The sequence below is a fragment of the Canis lupus genome, chromosome 20 (genome assembly GCF_011100685.1).
Source record: "Canis lupus familiaris isolate Mischka breed German Shepherd chromosome 20, alternate assembly UU_Cfam_GSD_1.0, whole genome shotgun sequence".
In the NCBI taxonomy this organism is placed as follows: domain Eukaryota; kingdom Metazoa; phylum Chordata; class Mammalia; order Carnivora; family Canidae; genus Canis; species Canis lupus.
Window position 1 is genome coordinate 51,195,966 of NC_049241.1, and position 20,156 is coordinate 51,216,121.

Sequence of the window (20,156 nt, forward strand, 5' to 3'; positions counted from 1 at the left end):
AAAGCAGAGCTGGCTGGTTCTTGGGACACAGCGGGCCTGGGTGGGAGGTCCGGGATGGCCCCGCAGGTGTGTGGGGGTGAGCCTGCCAGGCCCCCTCCCACTCCAGCAGCCCCTTCCTGGGGTCTTGCCCCTGGCGCGCCCAGCTCGGACGACGGTGCTTATACTCGGGCAGCTACGAGCCCGCGGGTCGCGTGGCTGCCACTGGGCATGCCCAGGCCCGGGTCACGTGACGCCTGTCATGGCCGCCTCCGTGGCCCGGGGAGGCGTGAGTGCCGGGTTTCTCCTGCGGGCGGCCAGGGGAGCCTGGTGGAGTCGGCCTGGGGGCGTTTGGGGGTCTGGGGAGGCGGCGGCGCCAGCGACAGCTAGAAGATTCCGAGCGACAGGTACCTGGGACGCCTTGGGGGACAGCGTTGGTCCGTCGGACCCCTCAGGGCGCCGCGCGGCCGCTCACCCAACCGTGTTTTCCAGGCTCGCGGCCGGCGGGGGAGGAAGAAGCTGGCGGCCCCGAGCGGCCTGGGGACGTGTGAGTGCAGGGGCCAAGCCCCCTATTCTTTATCCCACGAGGTTTCTCTGGTCCCCGCCTTGCCCTGTGTCCCCCTTCGACACCGTCCTATTCCCCTGCCATCAAAGCCTCCTAAACCTAGATGTGACCTGGCCACCGCGCCCATCATCAGGTTTGGCATCTGCACCCTCCTCTGTCCCCAGGGTGAATGTGGTGTTCGTAGACCGGTCAGGCCAGCGGATTCCGGTGAGCGGCAGAGTGGGGGACAATGTTCTCCACCTGGCCCAGCGCCATGGAATAGACCTGGAAGGTGGGAACCCTGCACTGGGAACTGGGGACGCCCTTATTCATTGTTTAAAAGACCCCGTAAATCCGATATGATTCTCTGTCACTTAACTCCTCCCATGGCTTCCCATAAACCGTGGCTAAAATCCAGACTCCTTTCCAATATCTCAAACTCCGACCGGCTCTAAACCTTCATTCATTCAGCAATTATATAGTGAGCATTTATATAGGTTATTAAAATTCCTGCCCTCCAGGAGCTTGTATTCTCTCCCTCCTTCCTCTCTCTAGTCTAGACACACTGGCCTTCTTGCTGTTCCTCAAACAAAAAGCCAAGTGCATACCTGCCTCGGGGCTTTTGCATGTGCTGCTCTGGATATCTCAAGTACTTTACCACCAGATCTTCTGGCTCCATCTCATCCTTCAGGTCTCAGTGTAAATGTCATCTTCCTGACAATCCCCTCCCCTCGGCCCAGCTAAAGCCCCCATCCCTGGCCTCTCTGCCATCTCAGTGTGCTGTATTGTCCTCATAGCACTTCTCAGTGTCTTGTTTTCTTTTTGTCATCTGTCCTGAGAAGGAGATCAGAAAGCCTGTTGCTACTTACGGTTGCCTGCCATGGTATTTAGATGTAACACGTATTAAATCGGTATTTGTTAAATGAAAGATAATAAAAGCAGATGTTACTTTGAGTGCATTAAATACCTATTGACTGATTGAATCTTCATAACAAGCTTATGTGCTAGGGGAGATCATTGTCTCATTTTATAGGTGAGGAAACAGCCCCAGGTTAAGTTGACAGGATCCAAGGTCAAATAAGTGACAAAACTAGATTCAAAGCCAGCTTATTCTCACTACTAATCTGTGCTCCTTTCCATGTGTATCAGACACCTACTGTGTGCCAGGCAGCATTGTACAAAACAGATAAGGCCCCTGTCATTTCTTTTTTTTTTTTTTTTAAGATTTTATTTATTTATTCATTAGAGACACAGGGAGAGAGAGGCAGAGACACAGGCAGAGGGAGAAGCAGGCTCCATGCAGGGAGATGTGGGATTCGATCCCGATATGCTGGGATCACACCCTGAGCCAAAGGCAGACGCTCAACCGCTGAGCCACCCAGACCTCCCGGCCCCTGTCATTTCATGTCAATTTCAACTTAATGGGGATCATGTAATTATATCATGAGCAGCTGGAAAGGGCAGTCAAAAAAAAATGTACAGGATTATTTGTTGGGTAAATATAATACAGAGCCTGATTTAATCATTATTGAGGGTGGGGATGTTGGGGGGCTGGTCATGGCAGGCCTACCTCAAGTTCTGTTCTGGAATCCAATCACCAGGAGTCCAGGGCAGAGATTGGAATGTGAGTTTTAGAGGCAAGTGGCTTCTGTTCAGATTTTGCCTCTTACCAGCCGTATGACCCTGAGCAAGGTACTTTACATCTCTGCGCCTGATTCCTCATCTATAAAATGGATAATTCAGCTGCTATCTCATTGGGTTGCCATGGAGGATTAAACAGATGGTTTAATGTGTGGCACATGGTTAGTGTGCAGTGCCTAGTGGGACTGTTGTGCTAGATAATCTCTATCTCATGGGATGAGGATGCTAATGAGGTGGGAAACAGGGCTTCAAGGTCCAGGCATTTTATCCCCAGGAGATGGGGAGGTTCTTCTGGGTCAGGAGGCTACCTTGCTGCTTCATCATTATCCAACATGTGTAGGAGAGAATTCTGTCCCATTCACTTATAACACATGTCTCTTGAGCACCTACATGCCAGGCTCAGTGCCAATAAGAGAGAGGAGGCCAGGTTGATGGAGCACAGGTAAACCCAGAGATTCAGATGGTAATTTGAGATTACCGTAAATGCCGTGCAGAAATTAGAGATACCAAGACCAGGTAAGGAGTTGGGGAGTGGGGAGAGGATAAGGAAAAGGAGATGGGGGAACTGGAAGACAGTTGATTCCAGTCCCTGAAGACAAGAAAGATCTAGCCACAGTGAGAGTGGAGAGAAGAGCATTCCAGGGCACAGAGTACAGCAAGTGCAGAGGTCCGTGGTGGGGACGAGCTTGGTGCGTTGAGGTGAGCAGAGGGGTCGGTGTGGCTGAAATGCAATGAGGGAGGTCGGGAGGATCTCAAGGATTGAGTGGAAGAGTTTGGTTTTATTCTGGCTGTGAAAACCCCTTGGAAGGTTTTAGACCAGGAGGGACATTATCCCCCAAAGCACAGGTCTTGGAGCAATCCAAAGTGTGGGGATGCATGCGGGGAAAAGCAGGAAGCCACAGCTCCTGTGTCTTTCAACCCGTACTTTCTGACCTCCGCCGCTGCCACACTAGTCTGGAGGAAGCGGGTGCCATCTTCAGGAGCAACAGGGAGACAGGAACATATTTGCCCTGCACAGCGACAGGGTCCCGGCAAGGGCCTACAGGGACCCTGCCTGACTTTCCCCCTCTCAGCTACACCAAAGTCAAGCCCACGTTCAAGTTCCGTGTACACAGTCTGGTCCACAGTCTGCTGGGGGGTCCTTGGGAGACTGAGCACCCTGGACGTCCCTTTGCAAACCTCAGAGGTGCCCGGGAACAGCTAGCCGAGTCCATGACAGGGTAGAGGCGTGGGCCTGGGAGGAGAGCCGGGGCGCTGGGGAAGGCGAGGGCCTCCTCTCCCTGTCTCTGACCCCCCTCACTGGCACCTCCTCACTTGCTGCCCCCAGGGGCCTGTGAAGCTTCCCTGGCGTGCTCTACCTGCCACGTGTACGTGAGCGAGGACCACCTGGACCTTCTGGCTCCTCCCGAGGAGAGGTGAGCAGGGCGGCCCCTCCCGGCTCCGAGGGCTCTGGGCGGCAGGGCTTGCCAGCAGCCTCTCTCCCCCTTGCAGCTGCTGGCGGCGGCGCTGGCCCAAGGGGTGCCCCCTCCGTGCTCGCTCGTCCCCCACCCCGGAACCGCCCTTCTCCTTGCTCCAGGGAGGAGGACATGCTGGACATGGCACCCCTTCTTCAGGAGAACTCCCGGCTGGGCTGCCAAATCGTGCTGACGCCCGAGCTGGAGGGGGCCGAATTCACCCTGCCCAAGATCACCAGGAACTTCTACGTGGACGGCCACGTCCCCAAGCCCCACTGACGCGGGCAGCCGGGCCACCCCGACGCCCGCGGCCCCAGGGCCAGGACTGGAGGAATAGCCACGGGGCCAGCGCAGCCCAGGGCGTGGACAGGCCCCAGAGATGCTGGAAGCAACCAGAAGACCAAAGCCCCTGCCTCAGAGAGACCCCGTGCCCCGGCGCCGGTTGGGTGGGGGGACCCAGCCGTGCTGGGGCAGCCTCCCCCACACTCCTGAGAATCAGTATGTAGAGAAGGGTGGAATCTGCCCGGAAAGACAATAAAACTCTCGCACACCTCCAGTATCTCGACTGTCCTGGGGGGGCGGGGGGCAGGCCCTGCGTCTCCTGCACCCCCAACTCTCCCCTCCCAAGGAGCGACGGGGCCGCGGGGGTGGGGGGAGGACGCCTCGCCTCGGGCGCACACCCGGCGCCTCCCGGGAGGAGAGGCCGTGGGAGCCGAGCGGAGCGCACGTGCAGCCCTGGCCCCGCCCCCCCGGCGGAGGGATTTGGAGGGATCCGGGCTGGCCCGCCGGGGTGCGAAGGCTGCCAGAGTGGGAGCCAGGCCGCCGGAGGGTGGGGGCCGGGACCCGGACGCCCAACCCCACTCGCCCCGCCCAGGTGGGGCTCGTCGCGGCCTCGGCCCGAGCGCCCCCACCAGGCACGCCCGCTGCACTCAGGTGGGGCTCATCGGTGGGCTGGGGTGGGCGGGGCCGGCGCAGTTAGGGAAGTGGGGCTGGGCCGGGCGCGATGGAGGCCGCGCCCGTCTCAGACTTCTCGAAGCTGCAAGAGCTGCTGGCGCCGCCGTGTCTGGACCCTAAGTCGCCCCGGGGGGCGTCCCCCGCTCAGCAGGCACCAAGGACCCCAGGATGCCCCAGAACCAATGGCAGGTGCGTTAAGGAGCGGCCCCTTCCCCGAACCTGACCCAGTGGTCAAAGGGTCATGGCCCCTGGTTCCTGGGGTTATCCAGGGGTCACAGTGTTAGTTTCTGGTACTTAAAAAGAAGAAGTTCTGGTCCTCAGAGGTCCGTGGGGTCAGCTGGGGTTCAGAGGCCACGCAATTCCCCTCAGCCCAGGTCTTTGAGGACTACGTAGGTGCTGCCCTGGGAAGGGGGTGACCACACTGTCCCTTATCCCCAGGTCCTTCTGGCCTGCACGCCAGGACTCGGTCACTGCCCTGCGTTTCCTCCAAGAAACAGCAGAGGGGCTGGTCCAGACCCCTGCCTGGGACACCCACACCCTGGGGCCCTGCTGGGAGCTGAAGGCCTTGGAGACTCTGGGACCCTCGCCTCTGGCAAGGGATGCCAAGAACATGCTGACCCCAGTCAGCCAGCCGAGCTGCAGCTTGGGGTCCCCGGAGGCTCCCCCAGCCCCCGCAGCCCTACCCCGGAGGAGACCCCGGAAGCAGTCAAAGCCCCACCAGGGCGCTGAGAAAGTGGACCCCCGGTTCGAGGGGGTGACCCTGAAGTTCCAGATAAAGCCGGATTCCAGCCTACAGATCATACCCAGCTACAGGTAGGGGCTGGCCCAGAGGAGGGTGCCCTTTTGCAAGTTACAGTGATAATGGTGGGGGCAGGGGCCTGGGTCCCCCGGGGCCTCCAGGCATCTGCTCACTAGTAGCGCCCCGTCTCTGAGCGATCCCTCAGGCTGGTGCCGGCCCCAGCCCTGCTGCCATGACCCAACAACGTCCTGGTCTGGGCGTAGGTCCTCTTTATGAGATGGGCCTGATCATACATGCAGAGGGCTGCCGCCACTGTTATTTTTCCCAGTAATGATAATGACCACCATCTGTCAGGAACAACTGAGAGGTAACAGGTAGCACTGGATATATCTGGGCTCACTGAAGCCTTGTGAAGCCCATTTTGCAGATTCGGAAGCTGAGGTGCAGAGGAGGAGATGGCTTGTCCAGAGTCACACAGCCGGGCGCGGTGGCGCGCGCCTGTAGTCCCAGCTACTCGGGAGGCTGAGGCAGGAGGATCGCTTGACCCCAGGAGTTCTGGGCTGTAGTGCGCTATGCTGATCGGGTGTCCGCACTAAGTTCGGCATCAATATGGTGACCTCCTGGGAGCGGGGGACTACCAGGTTGCCTAAGGAGGGGTGAACCGGCCCAGGTCAGAGTCACACAGCGAGGACTTGGGAGAAATAGGATCTCAAACCGTCAGGCTGGCCCAGACTTCCCACCTCTTCACGTGATAACCATTGTTATCATTCCTAACAAGAGGCAAGGCCAGGCCTTTCAGATGTCAGATGCCTCCTTGGGGGGGGGGGGGGAATGCTCCAGATCCTGACAGTAAATCACCACCAAGGGGCCACTGCCTGGGACCAATACAGATCCCCCAATGCTAACTCCTGTCTACTCTCCAGCCTGGCCTGCGGTAGCCGCGCTCAGGCTCCCTCTACAGGCCCTGCCGGGGGCCCTGAGGTCAACTCAGGAGGCGCCGAGGCCCTGGGTGAGTCCTGGTGACTGAAGAGCTATAAATATTTGGGGAAGGGGGGGCAGTTTCCCATTCTCTCTTTCTTCCCATCCTGCTTCCCCATTTAGACCCATCCAGAAGGAGTCATGGTGCACCTCCCTCCCTCCACTCGGGCTGAGTCACCCCCACCCCCGGTTTCCTCCTCTGCTTAGCTTTGCCATCTGTCTCCCTTGCTGGCTTTTCCTCCGTCTTAGCTCTGCTAATACCCAGGGCCGGCCCAGAGCCAGGCGGGGCCTTCCCAGAGATGCCAGCAAAATGCCCCACGTGCACAGGCCTCCTGAGCCCAGACCCTGGGCCTCTGCCCCCTTACCCTTTCACCTCTCCCCCCTTCAGGGCCACGGTGCTGTGCTTCCTGTAGAACCCAGAGGACCCCACTCTGGAGAGATGCAGAAGATGGGACCCCTCTCTGCAATGCCTGTGGTATCAGGTCCTCAGGATGGAGGGAGGAGTTTGGATGCTTAGCCAGGGTGGGGAAGCCCGCACCCTTGGGGAAAGTGGCTTCCCGTGTGGTCATTTCTGGGCCTCTGCTGCATTCTGATGTCGGTTTCTCGTACCCCCACCCCAGGTACAAGAAGTACGGCACCCGCTGCTCCAGCTGCTGGCTAGTACCCAGGAAAAGTGTCCAGCCCAAGAAGTTATGTGGCAGATGTGGGGTGTCCCTGGGCCCCCACCAAGGCCCAACTCAGGAAGGGTAAGCCAGCCCTTCCTCACCCAGCTGAGCCTGTCCTGACTCAGTTTCTCCAGGGGGGAGATGGGCAGAAGCCCTTCCGGGAGGAGTGAAGATGAAGCTGGGGTCTTCGGGGGTCCAGCCTGCCTCTTCTCTGCCCCCTCCCTTTCAGGGATCCCAGGTGGAAGACCCAGGCATCAGGCTCCAGAGTCCCCATCTCAGGGGGCCACTGTCCCCCTCCCTGGGCCCTGGGCCAATCAGGGTTGGCTGAGCCTCCCCTCAGAAAACGTCCTCAGCAATGACACTCATATTGTGAACAGCAGTAACAATAAAGAACAAAACTGTGAGAAAGAGCGCTGTGACTTGGGGATTCCACCTCATGCACACTTAGACCCCTCTCCCCGGCGCCAGGAACATGAGGGCAGGTGTCTTCTCACTAGGATTCCAAGGGACACACATGCGACTGCATGTGGGACATGCACAGGGACCGGCCCTCTCCCTGCAGAGAGTTAGCCATGTTAGCCATGTTCACCGCAGCCGGTACAGGGCAACAGCTGGGGACAGGTGGGGACAAATAACAGGTAAGACTGACACCCAGAGTGCCTGGCTCGCTAGGTCAGTACAGTGGGCAACTTTTGATCTCAGGGTGTAGGTTTGAGCCCCACCTTGGGTGTAGAGATTACTTAAAAAAATAAAATCTGGATAGCTCAGTCGGTTAAGCATCTGCCTTCCGCTCAGGTCATGATCCCAGGCTCCGGGGGATCGGGGATCCAGCTCTGTGGGGTGCCTGCTTCTCCCGCTCCCTCAGCTCCCCAACCCCGCGCTTGTGCTCTCTAGCTCTCAAGTAAATAATTAAATCTTTAAAAAAAATCTTAAAAGACACAAAACAGATACACATGTGTGAGCTGACACACATTTACATCCATGCAAGACACATTGACGAACTCTCATGTGCTGACACAGGAGACACACAGACCACACACTAGCCAGAAACATGCGCTCACGGACACACATCTGATAGACATGTGTGTCAATGGACGCATGACGGATACACGTGTATGGTACAGATCCATATGTCAACGCACAGGAAACACACCTAGGTAATACATGTTGGCACACAGGGATACACACACACACACACACACACACACACACACACACTGGTCCCTTTGTCAGCTCCACCCCTGCCTGCAAAATGTCACCTTCCTCCATCTTCATGCATATCAGTCCTTTCTGTGTCCCGCTCCCCCTCTTTCAAGATCTCTCTAACCCCACCAAAAGGTGTGCGTAGCCTGAAGCCAAAAGCCACATGGGAGAAGGAGGTCCTGGCCAGAGCTCAGCTCTGCCACTGTCACCAGAACACACAGGGTACCAGTGCTTACTGGGAGGACTGGTGGGATGCAGCCAGGGTGGGGTTGGTCTCCCATGGCCCTGAGTGAGACCTGCCTGGCCACCTACGCCAGAGGGTGAGCCCCTGGGAAGCCCCCTTCATCTCTCTTGGGTGAGCCTGTGGGGAAGGCCTGGGTCCAGATTTCTCAGCCTTCAGATCCCTGACCCACTTACTTCCAGTATTCCTCAGCTCAGAACACCCTCCCCCATGTCTCTCATAGCTGCTGCCTTCTCATTCTTTGGTGGGGGGAGGGGAACAGCCCCACACCACATATTCAGCGCAGCCTGCCTTAACCACCCAGTCTAAAGTAGATACCTCACTCCCTTGCTATGTCAGGCTCGAGTTCAGCTCTTCACTGGTCTCCCTCTTAGAACCTACCAGAATTCGGGAGCACCTGATGGCTCAGATAAGCAGCAGCCTTCAGCTCAGGTCATGATCTCAGGTTCCTGGGATTCCATGTTAGGCTCCCTGTTCTGCGGGGAGTCTGCTTCTCCCTCTGCCTCTCCACCCCACTCATGGTCTCTCTCTCAAATAAGTAAAATCTTAAAAAAAAAAAAAAAAAAAAGTCGTCTCTCTATTGCTCTGAGGTTATTTCATTCATGTTCATCTTCCCACCTGGACCATAACTTCCGAGATCCAAGGCCACAACTGTGTCCCTGACCCTAAGAGGCCACCCCAGTGCCCAACATGAAGTTCTTTGGGGGATACACATTAAGACTTGCATGTGCAAGTCTCAGACTGTGTCCCTGTGAACTCATGGCTGGTTTTTTTTTTTTTTAAGATTTTATTTATTTATTCATGAGAGACACACAGAGAGAGGCAGAGACACAGGCAGAGGGAGAAGCAGGCTCCACACAGGGAGCCTGATGTGGGACTCCATCCCGGAATGGGGATTGCGCCCTGAGCCAAAGGTAGACGCTCAACCACTGAGCCACCCAGGTGTCACTCACAGCTGTTTTTACCACTATTCAGCATTTATTGAGCAACTACTGTGTGCCAGGCCCCAATGGGGACATTTACGGTGAATAGAACAAAGATCCCTGCTCAAGTGAAGCCAATATTCTAAAGTGACAGTAAACAAATATTCAATTAAATATCTAATAGAGGGGTGCCTGGGTGGCTTAGTCGGTTAAGCATCAGCCTTCAGGTCAGGTCATGATCCTGGGGTCCTGGGATTGAGCCCTGTGTCCTCAAGCTCTCTGCTCAGCAGGGAGCCTGCTTTTCCCTCTGCCTCCCTCTCCCTCTGTTTGCTGGCCCCCTGCTTGTGTTCTCTTTCAAATAAAATCTTTAAAAAAATGATTATCTAATAGAATGTCAAGTAATGATTGATGCTACAGAGAAAATAAAGTCTGCAAGGAGATAAGGGGTTGGAGGGCTACCTTAGTGATGGTTCTTTGTAGAGAGACCTGAGGGTAAGGAACCAGCTATGGGACTTTGAGGAATAGATAGTCCAGGCAGAGAGAATGGCAAAAGCAAAGGCCTCATGGCAGTCTGGACTTTGTGGGACCCAAGGAATCTCGAGGAGGCTGGTGGAGAGAGGTGGTTAAGGGTGTGACAGGAGGGGCTACTCCTCCTCACCCCAACCCCCCACCAACCCCTGTTTCCTGCTCTTACCTTAGCTCAGGAAATATTTGCTTAGGGCAGCTGATGGAGTGGGAGCTGTCCAGGACTGCCTCCTCCCCTCAGGCTCTGTTCCTGCTTTTGAGGGAGGCAGAGACTGCCAGGGTGGGGGGAGGTCCAGCTGTTCTCTCCTTATGCTGTAGGGGGCGAGGGAGACGGTCGCCTGCCGAGGGGGTTGCTGCTGATACTGTCTCTTCTGAATCGTGAGAGGCAGTCAAAAGGCAGGTTGGGGGTAAAGTCCTCCATAGGATGGAGGAGGCATTGAAGGTGGGGCAGGGATGCACCCTTTAACAGGAGAGCGTCTTGAAGACTGACGCTCAGAACTGCATTTATTCCTGCTGGCGAGGGGCTCAGTGCCCAGACCCCGGGGAGGGGTCTCCACCCACCCTGGGAAGGCAACCTCAGCTCTGCCTGGAACCAGGCCTGGGGGAAACACCTAGCTCCCACCCCCAAGAGTTAGCCAGGCTAGAAGGCAAGGCTGGGCGGAAGAGATAAGGGGTAGGGAACAGGAGGAAGGAGCATGGTCCCCACCCCAGCCCAAGGGTTGGCTGAGAGCAGGAAGCTGGACGGGAAGAGAGATCATTCTCCAGGTCACACCGCGTGAGGGCGGCCTGGACCGCGGCCCACCCGTAGTAGGCCCTCAAAAACAAGGAAAAATAGTTTGTGTCTGAATAACCCGCGGGATGGGTATTGGAACCTTCGGCTGCTTCCACATCACAGAGACTGAAGTGGACGGACCCAGAGTCCTTTATAAAAACTTTATTGGGGGGGGGTAGAAAATGGGGTGACGCCCCTGGAATTGAATAAATGAATAAATAAATAAATACATACATAAATAAATAGAACAATAAGTAAGCCCCCGTGTGCCTCTGGGGGGCGTCCCCCGGCCCGCGGGGATTGGGGAACCGGCTCACGCTGACGTCAGCTGGATAGCGAAGACCTCGCCCCCCGCCTGCTCCTCGGCGGTGCCCGCAGCCTCGGTTCCACCTTCGGCGCCCGAGCCCCCGCCGGCGCCGCCGCCCGCGCCGTTGAGACACACGGCCTCGCCCGAGCTTTCGGCCTCCTGCACGTTGTACTCGCCCTTCTTGCAAGCGGTGGACTGCACGTAGAAGGCCAGGCCGGCCCCCGCGGCCAGCAGGGCCGCGCCCCCGGCCGCGCCGCCCACGGCGACCCACAGCCACGGCCCTGCGGGGCGGACACCCTCAGAGTGGGGCAGCTCAAGGCCCCCCAGCCGGCCACCTGGGTTCCCTCCCCACAGGCACGAGATGAGCGCTCAGCCGCCTGGCGGGGAACCTCGGGGAACTCCCTGCGCGGGGGGATGGGGTGGGGGGTAGGGGGGAGAAAGCCTCCAAAGGCTACCCCAGCCCTGGTGCGACCCCGGACCCACTTTACACGTCACCCCTGCATGAGGATAGAAGCCCCCGGCCCCAGGGATACCCACAGCTCAACCAAAAGTCTTCACCCCCAAAAGGATGAAGGTAGGGGGAATCGAGTCATCCCTTCACCCCGGAAAACCCCAGAGATACACGAAGCGGGGAGAGGGGAGGGATGGGGAGACTGGTGGGGCCCCCTCACCCCATCCTCTGCCCTAGGTCCCTCTCCGACACCCCTCCTCCACGGCGCCACAGTGATGGCTGAGTTGGATCAAGTCTCCACCACACCCAACCAGCTCCAAGTCAATAGGCCCCTCCCACAGCCGGCACAGCCCCGGGGGGTCCCTCCCCCTTGAGCTCCAGCCCCTCCCCTCTTCCTCCACCTTCCACCCCCAACCCGCCATCACAGCCCCCTCCTCAGGGCGCCCCTGACTTCGGCCCTGGACCACCTCAGTCTCCTCCGCAGGGAGGGAGAGGGAAGCAAGGCCTGGGGGGCGGTGCCCAAGGCGCAGGCCCCGCCCCCGCAGCTCCCTGGCCCCGCCCCCGCGGCCACTTACCAGCCACGCGCACCGTGATGCGTCGCGCGTGGCGCCCATGAGCGTTGGTGGCTGCGCACTCGTACTCGCCGCCGTGGCTGCCCATGGCGCCCGCCACGCTCAGCGTGCTGTTGTTGCTCGACAGGCCGATGTTGAGCGCCCCGGGGGGCGCGCGCCAGCTGATCTGCGCGGGGGGCCAGGCCTCTGCGCGGCAGGTCAACGTGAAGTTCCCGCCGGGCCGCACGCCTCCGGGGGGCGAGGCTGCCAACTCGGCCACCACCGGCCGGTCTGCAGCGGACAGGAGGTTGGGGGGCCCCTCAGAGCCGGTCCAGCCACGGACCAAGTGCCCTTCCACCCACGGCAATCGGGCACCCTTCCTCCGATGGGCAGGCAAGGATCCGGCCCCCATCAGAGCCACCTCCCCCTACAAATCGGGCTGCCGTCTGCGCTAAAATCCTGTACCCTGTTTCACTGACGAAGAGGAAGCGGGGACATCTATCTACCCCTTTGACCGAGAATTTGAGGGGGCCGGGCTCTTGTTCCCTAGAGCCTTCACTCAGGTTTAGAGCGGGAATCCTTGTCCCCAGGAAGGGGGCTGAGGGAGGTGCCCTTGACCTGCCCTGGGCAATCCCACCGCGCAAGTCACTGGGGAACCGAGTGCCCTCCATCTGGTGCTGCTCCCACTCACATTCCACGCCCACGGTGACAGTCCGTGTGTCCGTGCCATGCATGTTGGTGGCCAAGCAATGGTAGGTACCCGCATCCTCTCGAGACACGCGCAGCCGCTGAGGCCTGGGCACGCCCTCCCGGGAGCAGCGCACTTGTGGGGAGGGGCGACCCCGGGCGTCGCAGGCCAGCGCAGCAGCCTCCGCCCCTTCCAGCCACGTCTGGTGACTTGGGCAGGTGGACTCATCCATTTGCGGCGGCGCTGCAAAGCAGCCACGGGGGACGTCAGGGAGGGGCCCGGACCCTGAGGCACCCCTCCTTCCCGCCAGCCTCGGCCCCGCTCACACTCCGTGCTCACGGCGACTGCCTTGACCGCGGAGCCATGCCGGTTGGTGGCATTGCAGATGTAGATACCAGGAGCCAGGTCACTAGAGATGCTGGGGACTCTGGGATTGGAGTCTGAGGATGCCAGCGGCAGCAGCATCCCCTCACTCGTGCCCTCTGAGCCGATGCACTCCACGCTTGGCTCTGGCTTTCCATCCACCTCACAAGAAAACAGCTGCCCAGATCCTTCCACCCATGTCCAGTTGCTGGGGCAGCTCGGCTCCTCAAAACTGGGGCCATCTGGGGAGCAGAAGGTCACACAGGGACTAGAAATCAGGCCAGGGTTATCATGACACACCCCACCTTGCCCTGTGTCCTCACTCACATTCCACCGTCACAGCCACATTTTTGGCTGCAGAGCCTTGAGGATTGGTGGCTTCGCAGCGGTAGGTTCCTGCATGCTCCCGGCCCACATGCAGCAGGCCCTCGAGGACCCTGGCCTCCCCAGAGCGCACACAGCTCACGTTGGGTGGAGGGACCCCATGTGCCACACAGCTCAGCGAGACCTCTGTTCCTTCCAGCCATGTAATGTGTTCTGGGCAGCCCACGCTGTCCAGCGCTGGGGCATCTGGATGAGGAAGTGTTGATGGGTTTAAGGTTTGGGGACTGGCCTAATGTCCCTAGATCCTCTTTCTGTATGAGGGCGGCCACAGAGGATTGGGCAGGCTGTGCCTTTCACAGACAAGCTGACCCAAAGTGGTTTTACACTGGTGGAGGGGTGAGCTGTTTTGAACCCTTTTTTCTCATTCCCACAAAGTGGCCACACGATCGGCCCCAAGTCCTTGGCCTAAAAATTCTTAGACGGCTTGCAAAGCCCATCTTCCCAAGATTCTGTCCAAACGCCACACCCCAGACCCTTATGGACACGTCTATCCCTCCCCGTCCCTCCCTTTCCAAGATCTTCCCCTAATCCCATTCACCAGCCTCTTCCCTTTCTCAAAATCCTGCCCAAAGATTCACTTCCCACCCTGTTCCCACTCTTCCCGGTAGGCTAGTTTCCCCCAGACCCTGAGAAACAGACATGCGCCTTGTCCACCCCCACTCACACTCCACAGTCAGCGTCACATCCTTGACTGCCTGGCCCTGGACGTTGGCCGCAGTGCAGCGGTAAGTGCCGGCGAGAGCGCGAGTGACCGGACCCAGCAGGCCCAGCGCCAGCACCGCCCCGCTGTCAGGCCGCTCGCAGTGCACGGAGGGCGTGGGGTTTCCCCGGGCCTCGCAGCGCAGCGTCTGCTCTGGGCCCTCGGGCCACGTCCAGCTCCTGGGACAGTCCGAATCATCCAGCCGAGGGGCGTCTGCAGGCAGGGGCGTGGGATACTGAGAAGCTAGACGCGGTCCTCGAGGGAGGGCCCCGACCAGGGATCCGACAGGCCCTTGGAAGTCACGAGGTTAAAGGGCAACTCACATAGGACGCGGAGTTCGGCGCTCTTGTTCTTGCTTAGAGTCTCCCCTGCCACCTCGAGGACGGCGTCGCAGAAGAAGCTGCGCTCGTCGTCGTCCTCGGTGGCGTTCAGCTGAAGCTGGGCGGGCTGCCCCGGGACCTCCGCTGGAATTCCGTCCAGCGTGACCAGGGCTCCGGCCCCAGCCGCGCAAGTCACTGTCACCACCTTCCCCTCGGGGGCGCTGGGCTCGCTCAGGGTCAGGACCGGCGCGGGAAAGCCTGGGGACCGGGCAGGGGGCCAGGCGTCCGCTGACACGCTCCTCCTGCGGGTCCAGGCTGCCCGGGATCCGCCTGAACCCTCCGGGCTCGGCTGCCTAAAGCTCCGCCCCCTGCTCGCCCCGCCCCCTTGAGGTGTCCGGGCCACCTCTTCCCGGGGTCCTCGCTGGGTTTGCGACCTCCCCCTCCCAGCGGCTCAGACTCCGCCTCTACAGCTATTCAACCGGGGTCCTCCAACTTTCGCACCCCTTGGGGACTCTCGGACCCGGCGACTCCCACACTAAGCCCCGCCTACTCTTTGCCCCGCCTCCCCGCCCCTCCCGCTCCACCCCTGAGCCGCGGCGGCCGCGCTTCACTCGCTCTTACTGTAGACGGTCACGTTCTCCCGCGTCTCGCGGCTCTCGCCCCCCAGGGTCACGCTGCAGACCAACTGCCTGGCGCCCTCCTGTTCTGCGTTAGCTGTGGCCGTGGCGGTGGCCACGAGCGCGTCCCCCTCCAGCGTGATCTCGGGACTCAGCCTGTGGTCCCCCAGCGCCAGGTAGACCCCAGCCTCCGAGGCTGGAAACAGCTCGTCCAAGGTGCAGCTCACGGGTCTTTCTGAGCCCACTTCCAAGAGCCGGGGGGCGGCGAGGCGCGGGGGGTCCGGAGACAGGGCTGGGAGTCGAAGAACAGAGCTTGTGCATATGCGCTGAACACCAGAAAAGTCCTAAATGCTTTACAGGCACCGTCTTATCGTATTAGCCTCAAGGCATAGAGAGGAAAACAACTTACAGCTGCTGTATGTTGGAGTGAGAACCGGAATTCTGATTTCTCTGCCTCCAAACTTAAACATTCGCCCGACCCCTTTTCGTGCCCTTCTGCTTCCTACACCCACTCACCGAACGTACGGAGCTCTCTAGGGGCAGAGCTGTTTTCAAACAGCCCCAAGCCGTGCGGCCGCAGGTCCAGCTCCGCGCGGCAGGAGAAATTGGCCCCATGGTCCTCCCTTCGCGCCAGTACGGTAGCTGTGAGCACCGCGCCCCGCGCTCGGGGAGGCTCCCCCGCGAAGCTGCGGCGGATGAGCTCCTGCGCGCCCCGCAACAGGGTCAATGTGAGGCTCCCACGAGGTCCAGCTCCTGGGACCCTACAGCTCAGGGTGAAGTTCTCGCCCACAGGCTGCCAGGCAGGTAGCGGTACCAGCTCTACACGATCCGGTCGCTCTGCAAGGGGGGAACCACCGCTCTTGGAAATGCCAGGGCTCGCACCGAGGTGGCGTGGAACCCAGGGGCCCAGAGGCGGAGAGCGTGGGGATTCAGGGGGTGGAGCCAGAAGGGGAGGACCCTGTGACCCAGGGGGCGGGGCTTGGAAGGAAGGGAAATAGTAGAGTGAGAACTTGGCAGCTGAGAACTCACGGAAAGTGCGAATGAGCCCACGCGCCTGCAGTGTGCGCCGCGCGCAGCGGAAGAAGCAGACCGGCTGGGTCTCCGGCTCGCGGATGTCCACCAGCTGCCGCGCCAGCCAGCGCAAGCCCCTCTGGGTCCCATTCCGGCGCAGCGACGTCTCCAGGCCACCGCGCTCAGGTCGTGGGCAGTTGGTGCTGCAATTCAGCCACAAAGATCCCCCGCGCTCCACGAGCGCCACGCGGGGCTGCAGGTCCGCCCAAAAGGGCTCCTGCGCGACCGCTGCCCAGGGAAACGTGGGCTCAGCCTGGGGAGCCACCTTCCTGGGATCTTAGTGCCCCTATGTCGAATCAGGGATTACTGGGGAATTAATTAGCGGAGGCCACAGCCAAGGAAGAACTCGGGAGTCCCGCGTCCTACCCCAGGTTCGGAGGCGCGCTCCCCGGGTTCATACCTCGAGGGCATCTCTGGGACATGGCAGCAGAGAGCCCTGATCTCCAAGGTGCCGATGGAGTATTGGGAAACCATAGGGGGAGGGGGGATGAGATGTAAGACGGGGTCTTTGACGCACACAGCAATGATGGGAGGAGGGGACCTCGCGTGGAGGGAGGAAAACGAACTGGTTCTCAAGGCTTTAGCCAGGGAGGGGGAGACAGGTTGAGGCGAGGGCAAAGAAGAGATGAGGCTGGGTCAAGGATAAGTGAGGACCCCGAACCCGGGAGAAGAGCACGGAAAGAAGACTCGAGGCTGGACTCTTGGAAGGAACCGCGGTAACAGCTGAGGGACTCGGTTGCCAGGGCTCCGGATGGAGCGGGAGTAGCGCCTCTGAGTCACAGCAGTTGGGGAGATCGGGTCTTTCCAGACCACGACTGAAGAGGATGTCAGTCCGCGGACCATGGAGCACAACGGAGCGTGGAGGGGCACCCCGGAAGGGGACAAGGGAGACACGGGGTCTCCGGGGCATGAGATGGGTGCGGAAGAGCACCCAGGATCTCGAAGAGGGTAGGATAGAGACCTGGGCGAGCGAGGTGTCTGGCAGCTGGGTCTCCAGTGTGTGTTGGTGGCAAGAGGGATGGAGGGAGAGGCCTGGGCGCAAGGTGGGCAGGGGCGTGGGAGTGGAGCGAGGCGAGGGCGGAGCCGGGAGGGGCTTGCGGCCGCTTAGCTGGTCCGGGAACTCCGCCCCCGCCCTGTCCACCCCGAGTCGGGACCGGGCTCTTACCTGAGAGGCCGAGGAGCCCCAGGCCCAGGGCAGCCCAGAGGCCGAGCGACGCCCGGCACAGCCCCGGCGAGGGCCCCGGCATCGCCGCCGCGGGGGGAGCGCAGGAGGCGAGGAGAGCGCGAGCGCGGAGCTGGGCGAGAGGACGGCGCGGCGGGTGGGTTGTGGAGGAGGCAGAGTTGCGTTCGGGGATTGGTTTAACGTTGGTAACTTGGTTTCCAAGGAGGGGGCGGCGGCAGAGGCGGCTGGGGGGCGGGAGGGCGAGCGTGCTCCAGGCTCCCGGCCTTGGCGAAGGCGTGCTGGCAGCAGCGAGCGACCCCCGGGGTCTACGCCGAGGCCCGCCCCATCGCCCGGAGCCTTCTGGGGGCGGCCGCGCGCTCCCGCGTCATCCTCGGCGGCGAAGCCGAGGTCGGGGGATGCTGGGTGGCCCTTCTCAACCCCCCACCCTACCCCGGGCTTGGATGCTGTGGTAATGAGCTGGACTCAGAGCTCCGCCCCCATAGTTAGTTTCCTCCACCGCCTGCCTCCCCTCCCCCGCGCCCCTCGGGCAGGGGATTGGTTTGTGCGCTAGGAGAGATCTGCAGAGCCCGATGGGGGAAGGCACAATTCTAGGGAAGGGTGTGGGGATGCCTCCCTCGCCGATCCTTCTCCTTTTGACCCGGAGAGCCGAGGGTTATAGCCACGCCCCTGGTCCCCCTCCGGCTCCGCCCCCGCACGCGACAGAGGGGGTGGGGACGAAAGTGTCAGCGAGTCGGGAACACGTGTGCGTGCGCGCAGCGTTCGCGGGCGTCTAAATTAGGGTCGGCTCTGCTCTGGGTCTGTATTTACCCAGCGTGCAGCGGGCACGTGTCTACGCGGCGTGTGTGAACGCAGGCCGCGGAGGAGCGCCCCTGAACCCGCCTTCCGCGCGGTGGGCGGGGCTCCGGACCGCACCAGCCCTCCCAGAAAGGCAGTGCAGGCCCGGCTTCTGTGTCCACGCGAGACCGAGAGACCAGCGATGACATTTCGACCCCTGCATCCGGGCCCCAAGCTTCGACACCCCCCGCAAGTGCCCACCAGGCCCGGTGACTGTCAAGACGTTGCGGGGACGCGAGTCTGTGACACCCCACGTGGGTTATTCCTTCCCCGCAGTCAGCACAGGGGCACCTTTTCTTCGCATCTACGTCCCCCAGGGTGTCATGCGACCCCGTCCAATGGCGCTCCCACCGCCTGCGCTAATGGTGAACTGTGGGGGTCAGTTGTCGCTCCACCCTTGTCCTCCAGGAAAGTGCTGGGTCTGAAGGGGGGGGCGGGGGATGGGAAAGGAAACTTCATATCCAATCAGAGCTGCTGCGTGGCGGCGGCGGAGCCAATCGGGAAAAACCCTGCGGAGAGCCAACCCTCGCCCAGCCCGAAGCCCTCCAGGGCACCAGCCAGGCCCATTTGCACCCCACTGATAATGACCGCAGGGGACGCACGCTACCACACTGGGCTGGGATGCCGAGGGACCGGGACGCCCGGGTCCCCAGGTGGATGACAACGAGGGACCTGGAGAAGGTGATCGAGGCAAGGCCAAAACGAAGGCCACTTCCTACTAGTGGGGGAACCTTTAGGCCGTGGGATAGAGGCTAACTGAGGAGGGCTTAATTTTTTTTTAAAGATTTCTATTTATTTATCATGAGAGACACACACACAGAGAGGCAGAGACATAGGCAGAGGGAGAAGCAGGCTCCCTGCGGGGAGTCCCATGCGGAACTCGATCCCAGGATCCCGGGCAGCTGCTCAACCCTGAGCCACCCAGATGCCCCCTGAGGAGGGCTTTATTGAATCAGTCAGGGCTCTCCAGATTGTCTCAGGTTCCTCTTTCCTCCGGCTCGGCTGGCCTGCACCACCCACCTACGCACCCCGGGACTGCATCAATAGCCATTTTCGGCAGTAGGTGGCCCCCACGACGAGAAGGATCCCCACCAGGGCTGCGATGGAGGTGGAGGCCAAGGCTTTGGGCGCAGGGCTCCAAGCTGGGGACAGGAGATGAGAATTAGGAACGGGGCACATGGAGGTATGACCCCCCCCCCCGCCGCCTGGAGATCGTGCGTGGCTCGACCGCCCCACTGGCGTCACACCCTGCCCCACCCCTCCTCGGGTGTCCAGGATCACAAACGGGCCTCACCGAGGACTGGGAGCGTCATGGGTGCCGAGCTGCTGCGGACCACCAGGCCGTCAAGATTGAAGCGTGCGTGGCAGGTCACCGTCTGCCTGAAGTCTCGGCGCCTGGCGGGTAACTTGTAAGTCAGCGTCACGTTGGCCAGATCAGGGCTGGTGTGGCGCTTCAGGTTCTCAGAGTAGATGACCCGGCCGCCAAGCCTCAGAGTCACCACCAGGAAGCCCACGGGGAATACGTGCGTCAGGTGGCAGCGCAGCGTGTACTCGCTGCCCGCTAAGACCGGCGGCTCCAGGATCACTCTTTGCGGCCGTTCTAGAGCAAGAGGGGGCCTCTGAGCCAGGTCCGCGTGCGCCCCCTAGCGCAACTGGTAAGTGCCCCCCTCCGCTCCCCTCCCCTCGCCCCAGCCGGGCCGGAAGCCCGGTCCCTCACTGTAGGCGGTGATCGTGGCGGTGGCCCCCCGCGTCTGTCCTGCGCAGGTGACGAAGCAGTGCACCTCGGAGCTCCAGGCCCTCACGTCCAGCAGCTGGTAGGATACCCAGCCGGGCCCCCGGAGCGTTCCGCCCCGCCGCAGCCGAGTGCTGAGGCCGGAATCCTCCGGCAAGGGGCAGCTGCTGCTGCAGTTGAGCCACACTGAGCCCCCCGGCGGCACGGCCTTGAACTTGGGGCTTATGCGCACCCAGAACGGCGCGGAGGTCCCCGAGGGCGCCGGGGAGCTGCCTCCCGGGCCTGGCGCCGCCGCAGCCCGGCGCCGCCGCGCGCTCCCGCCTCCCGGGTCGGCGGCCGC

At 60.9% G+C, this 20,156-nt stretch overlaps 3 protein-coding genes and 1 long non-coding RNA gene across 6 annotated transcripts; 3 read left to right on the forward strand and 1 right to left on the reverse strand.

The window, feature by feature from the left end:
- Nucleotides 1–5: 5 nt before the first annotated feature.
- On the forward strand, nucleotides 6–4,171 carry FDX2 (ferredoxin 2). Its single transcript, XM_038567341.1, has 5 exons — nucleotides 6–383; nucleotides 469–523; nucleotides 706–812; nucleotides 3,489–3,576; nucleotides 3,738–4,171. The coding sequence occupies exons 1-5, from the start codon at nucleotides 239–241 to the stop codon at nucleotides 3,892–3,894; spliced, it is 552 nt and encodes a 183-aa protein (XP_038423269.1). The 5' UTR covers nucleotides 6–238; the 3' UTR covers nucleotides 3,895–4,171.
- Nucleotides 4,172–4,576: 405 nt separating this feature from the next.
- Nucleotides 4,577–7,359, forward strand: ZGLP1 (zinc finger GATA like protein 1). Of its 3 annotated transcripts, none has more exons than XR_005374462.1 (6): nucleotides 4,577–4,758; nucleotides 5,008–5,382; nucleotides 6,232–6,317; nucleotides 6,675–6,761; nucleotides 6,907–7,032; nucleotides 7,181–7,321. XR_005374462.1 is itself a non-coding variant. In XM_038565324.1 (6 exons), exons 1-6 carry the CDS (start codon nucleotides 4,619–4,621, stop codon nucleotides 7,277–7,279), a joined length of 960 nt encoding a protein of 319 aa, XP_038421252.1. In that variant the 5' UTR covers nucleotides 4,577–4,618; the 3' UTR covers nucleotides 7,280–7,359. The 3 variants fall into 3 exon arrangements, 2 of the variants coding, with proteins under 2 accessions (XP_038421252.1, XP_038421253.1); XM_038565324.1 differs by having other exon boundaries at nucleotides 6,675–6,808; nucleotides 7,181–7,359; XM_038565325.1 differs by having other exon boundaries at nucleotides 4,578–4,758; nucleotides 6,675–6,768; nucleotides 7,181–7,359.
- Nucleotides 7,360–10,761: 3,402 nt separating this feature from the next.
- ICAM5 (intercellular adhesion molecule 5) lies at nucleotides 10,762–17,715 on the reverse strand. Its single transcript, XM_038567342.1, has 11 exons — nucleotides 17,233–17,715; nucleotides 16,026–16,295; nucleotides 15,513–15,833; nucleotides 15,001–15,288; nucleotides 14,383–14,637; nucleotides 14,024–14,272; nucleotides 13,303–13,545; nucleotides 12,939–13,217; nucleotides 12,616–12,855; nucleotides 11,949–12,215; nucleotides 10,762–11,203 (listed from the first exon to the last, which is right to left on the reverse strand). Exons 1-11 carry the CDS (start codon nucleotides 17,312–17,314, stop codon nucleotides 10,929–10,931), a joined length of 2,769 nt encoding a protein of 922 aa, XP_038423270.1. The 5' UTR covers nucleotides 17,315–17,715; the 3' UTR covers nucleotides 10,762–10,928.
- An 863-nt stretch (nucleotides 17,716–18,578) lies between these two features.
- On the forward strand, nucleotides 18,579–20,103 carry LOC119864748. Its single transcript, XR_005375133.1, has 3 exons — nucleotides 18,579–19,267; nucleotides 19,360–19,739; nucleotides 19,849–20,103. It is a non-coding gene; the product is annotated as an uncharacterized LOC119864748 (long non-coding RNA).
- The last annotated feature ends 53 nt before the right edge of the window (nucleotides 20,104–20,156 follow it).

Bases quoted from the DNA above. Each gene is read 5' to 3' on its own strand.
- FDX2 (XM_038567341.1), top strand. From the start codon at position 239: ATGGCCGCCTCCGTGGCCCGGGGAGGCGTGAGTGCCGGGTTTCTCCTG. The intron at 813-3,488 runs GTGGGAACCCTG...TGCTGCCCCCAG, and splicing joins CCATGGAATAGACCTGGAAG to GGGCCTGTGAAGCTTCCCTG. The intron at 3,577-3,737 runs GTGAGCAGGGCG...TCCTTGCTCCAG, and splicing joins CTGGCTCCTCCCGAGGAGAG to GGAGGAGGACATGCTGGACA.
- ICAM5 (XM_038567342.1), bottom strand. From the start codon at position 17,314: ATGCCGGGGCCCTCGCCGGGGCTGTGCCGGGCGTCGCTCGGCCTCTGG. The intron at 15,834-16,025 runs GTGAGTTCTCAG...CCCCCCTTGCAG, and splicing joins TGGGCTCATTCGCACTTTCC to AGCGACCGGATCGTGTAGAG. The intron at 11,204-11,948 runs GTAAGTGGCCGC...TCCGCCCCGCAG, and splicing joins CATCACGGTGCGCGTGGCTG to GGCCGTGGCTGTGGGTCGCC.
- ZGLP1 (XM_038565324.1), top strand. From the start codon at position 4,619: ATGGAGGCCGCGCCCGTCTCAGACTTCTCGAAGCTGCAAGAGCTGCTG. The intron at 5,383-6,231 runs GTAGGGGCTGGC...TCTACTCTCCAG, and splicing joins CAGATCATACCCAGCTACAG to CCTGGCCTGCGGTAGCCGCG. The intron at 7,033-7,180 runs GTAAGCCAGCCC...CCTCCCTTTCAG, and splicing joins CAAGGCCCAACTCAGGAAGG to GGATCCCAGGTGGAAGACCC.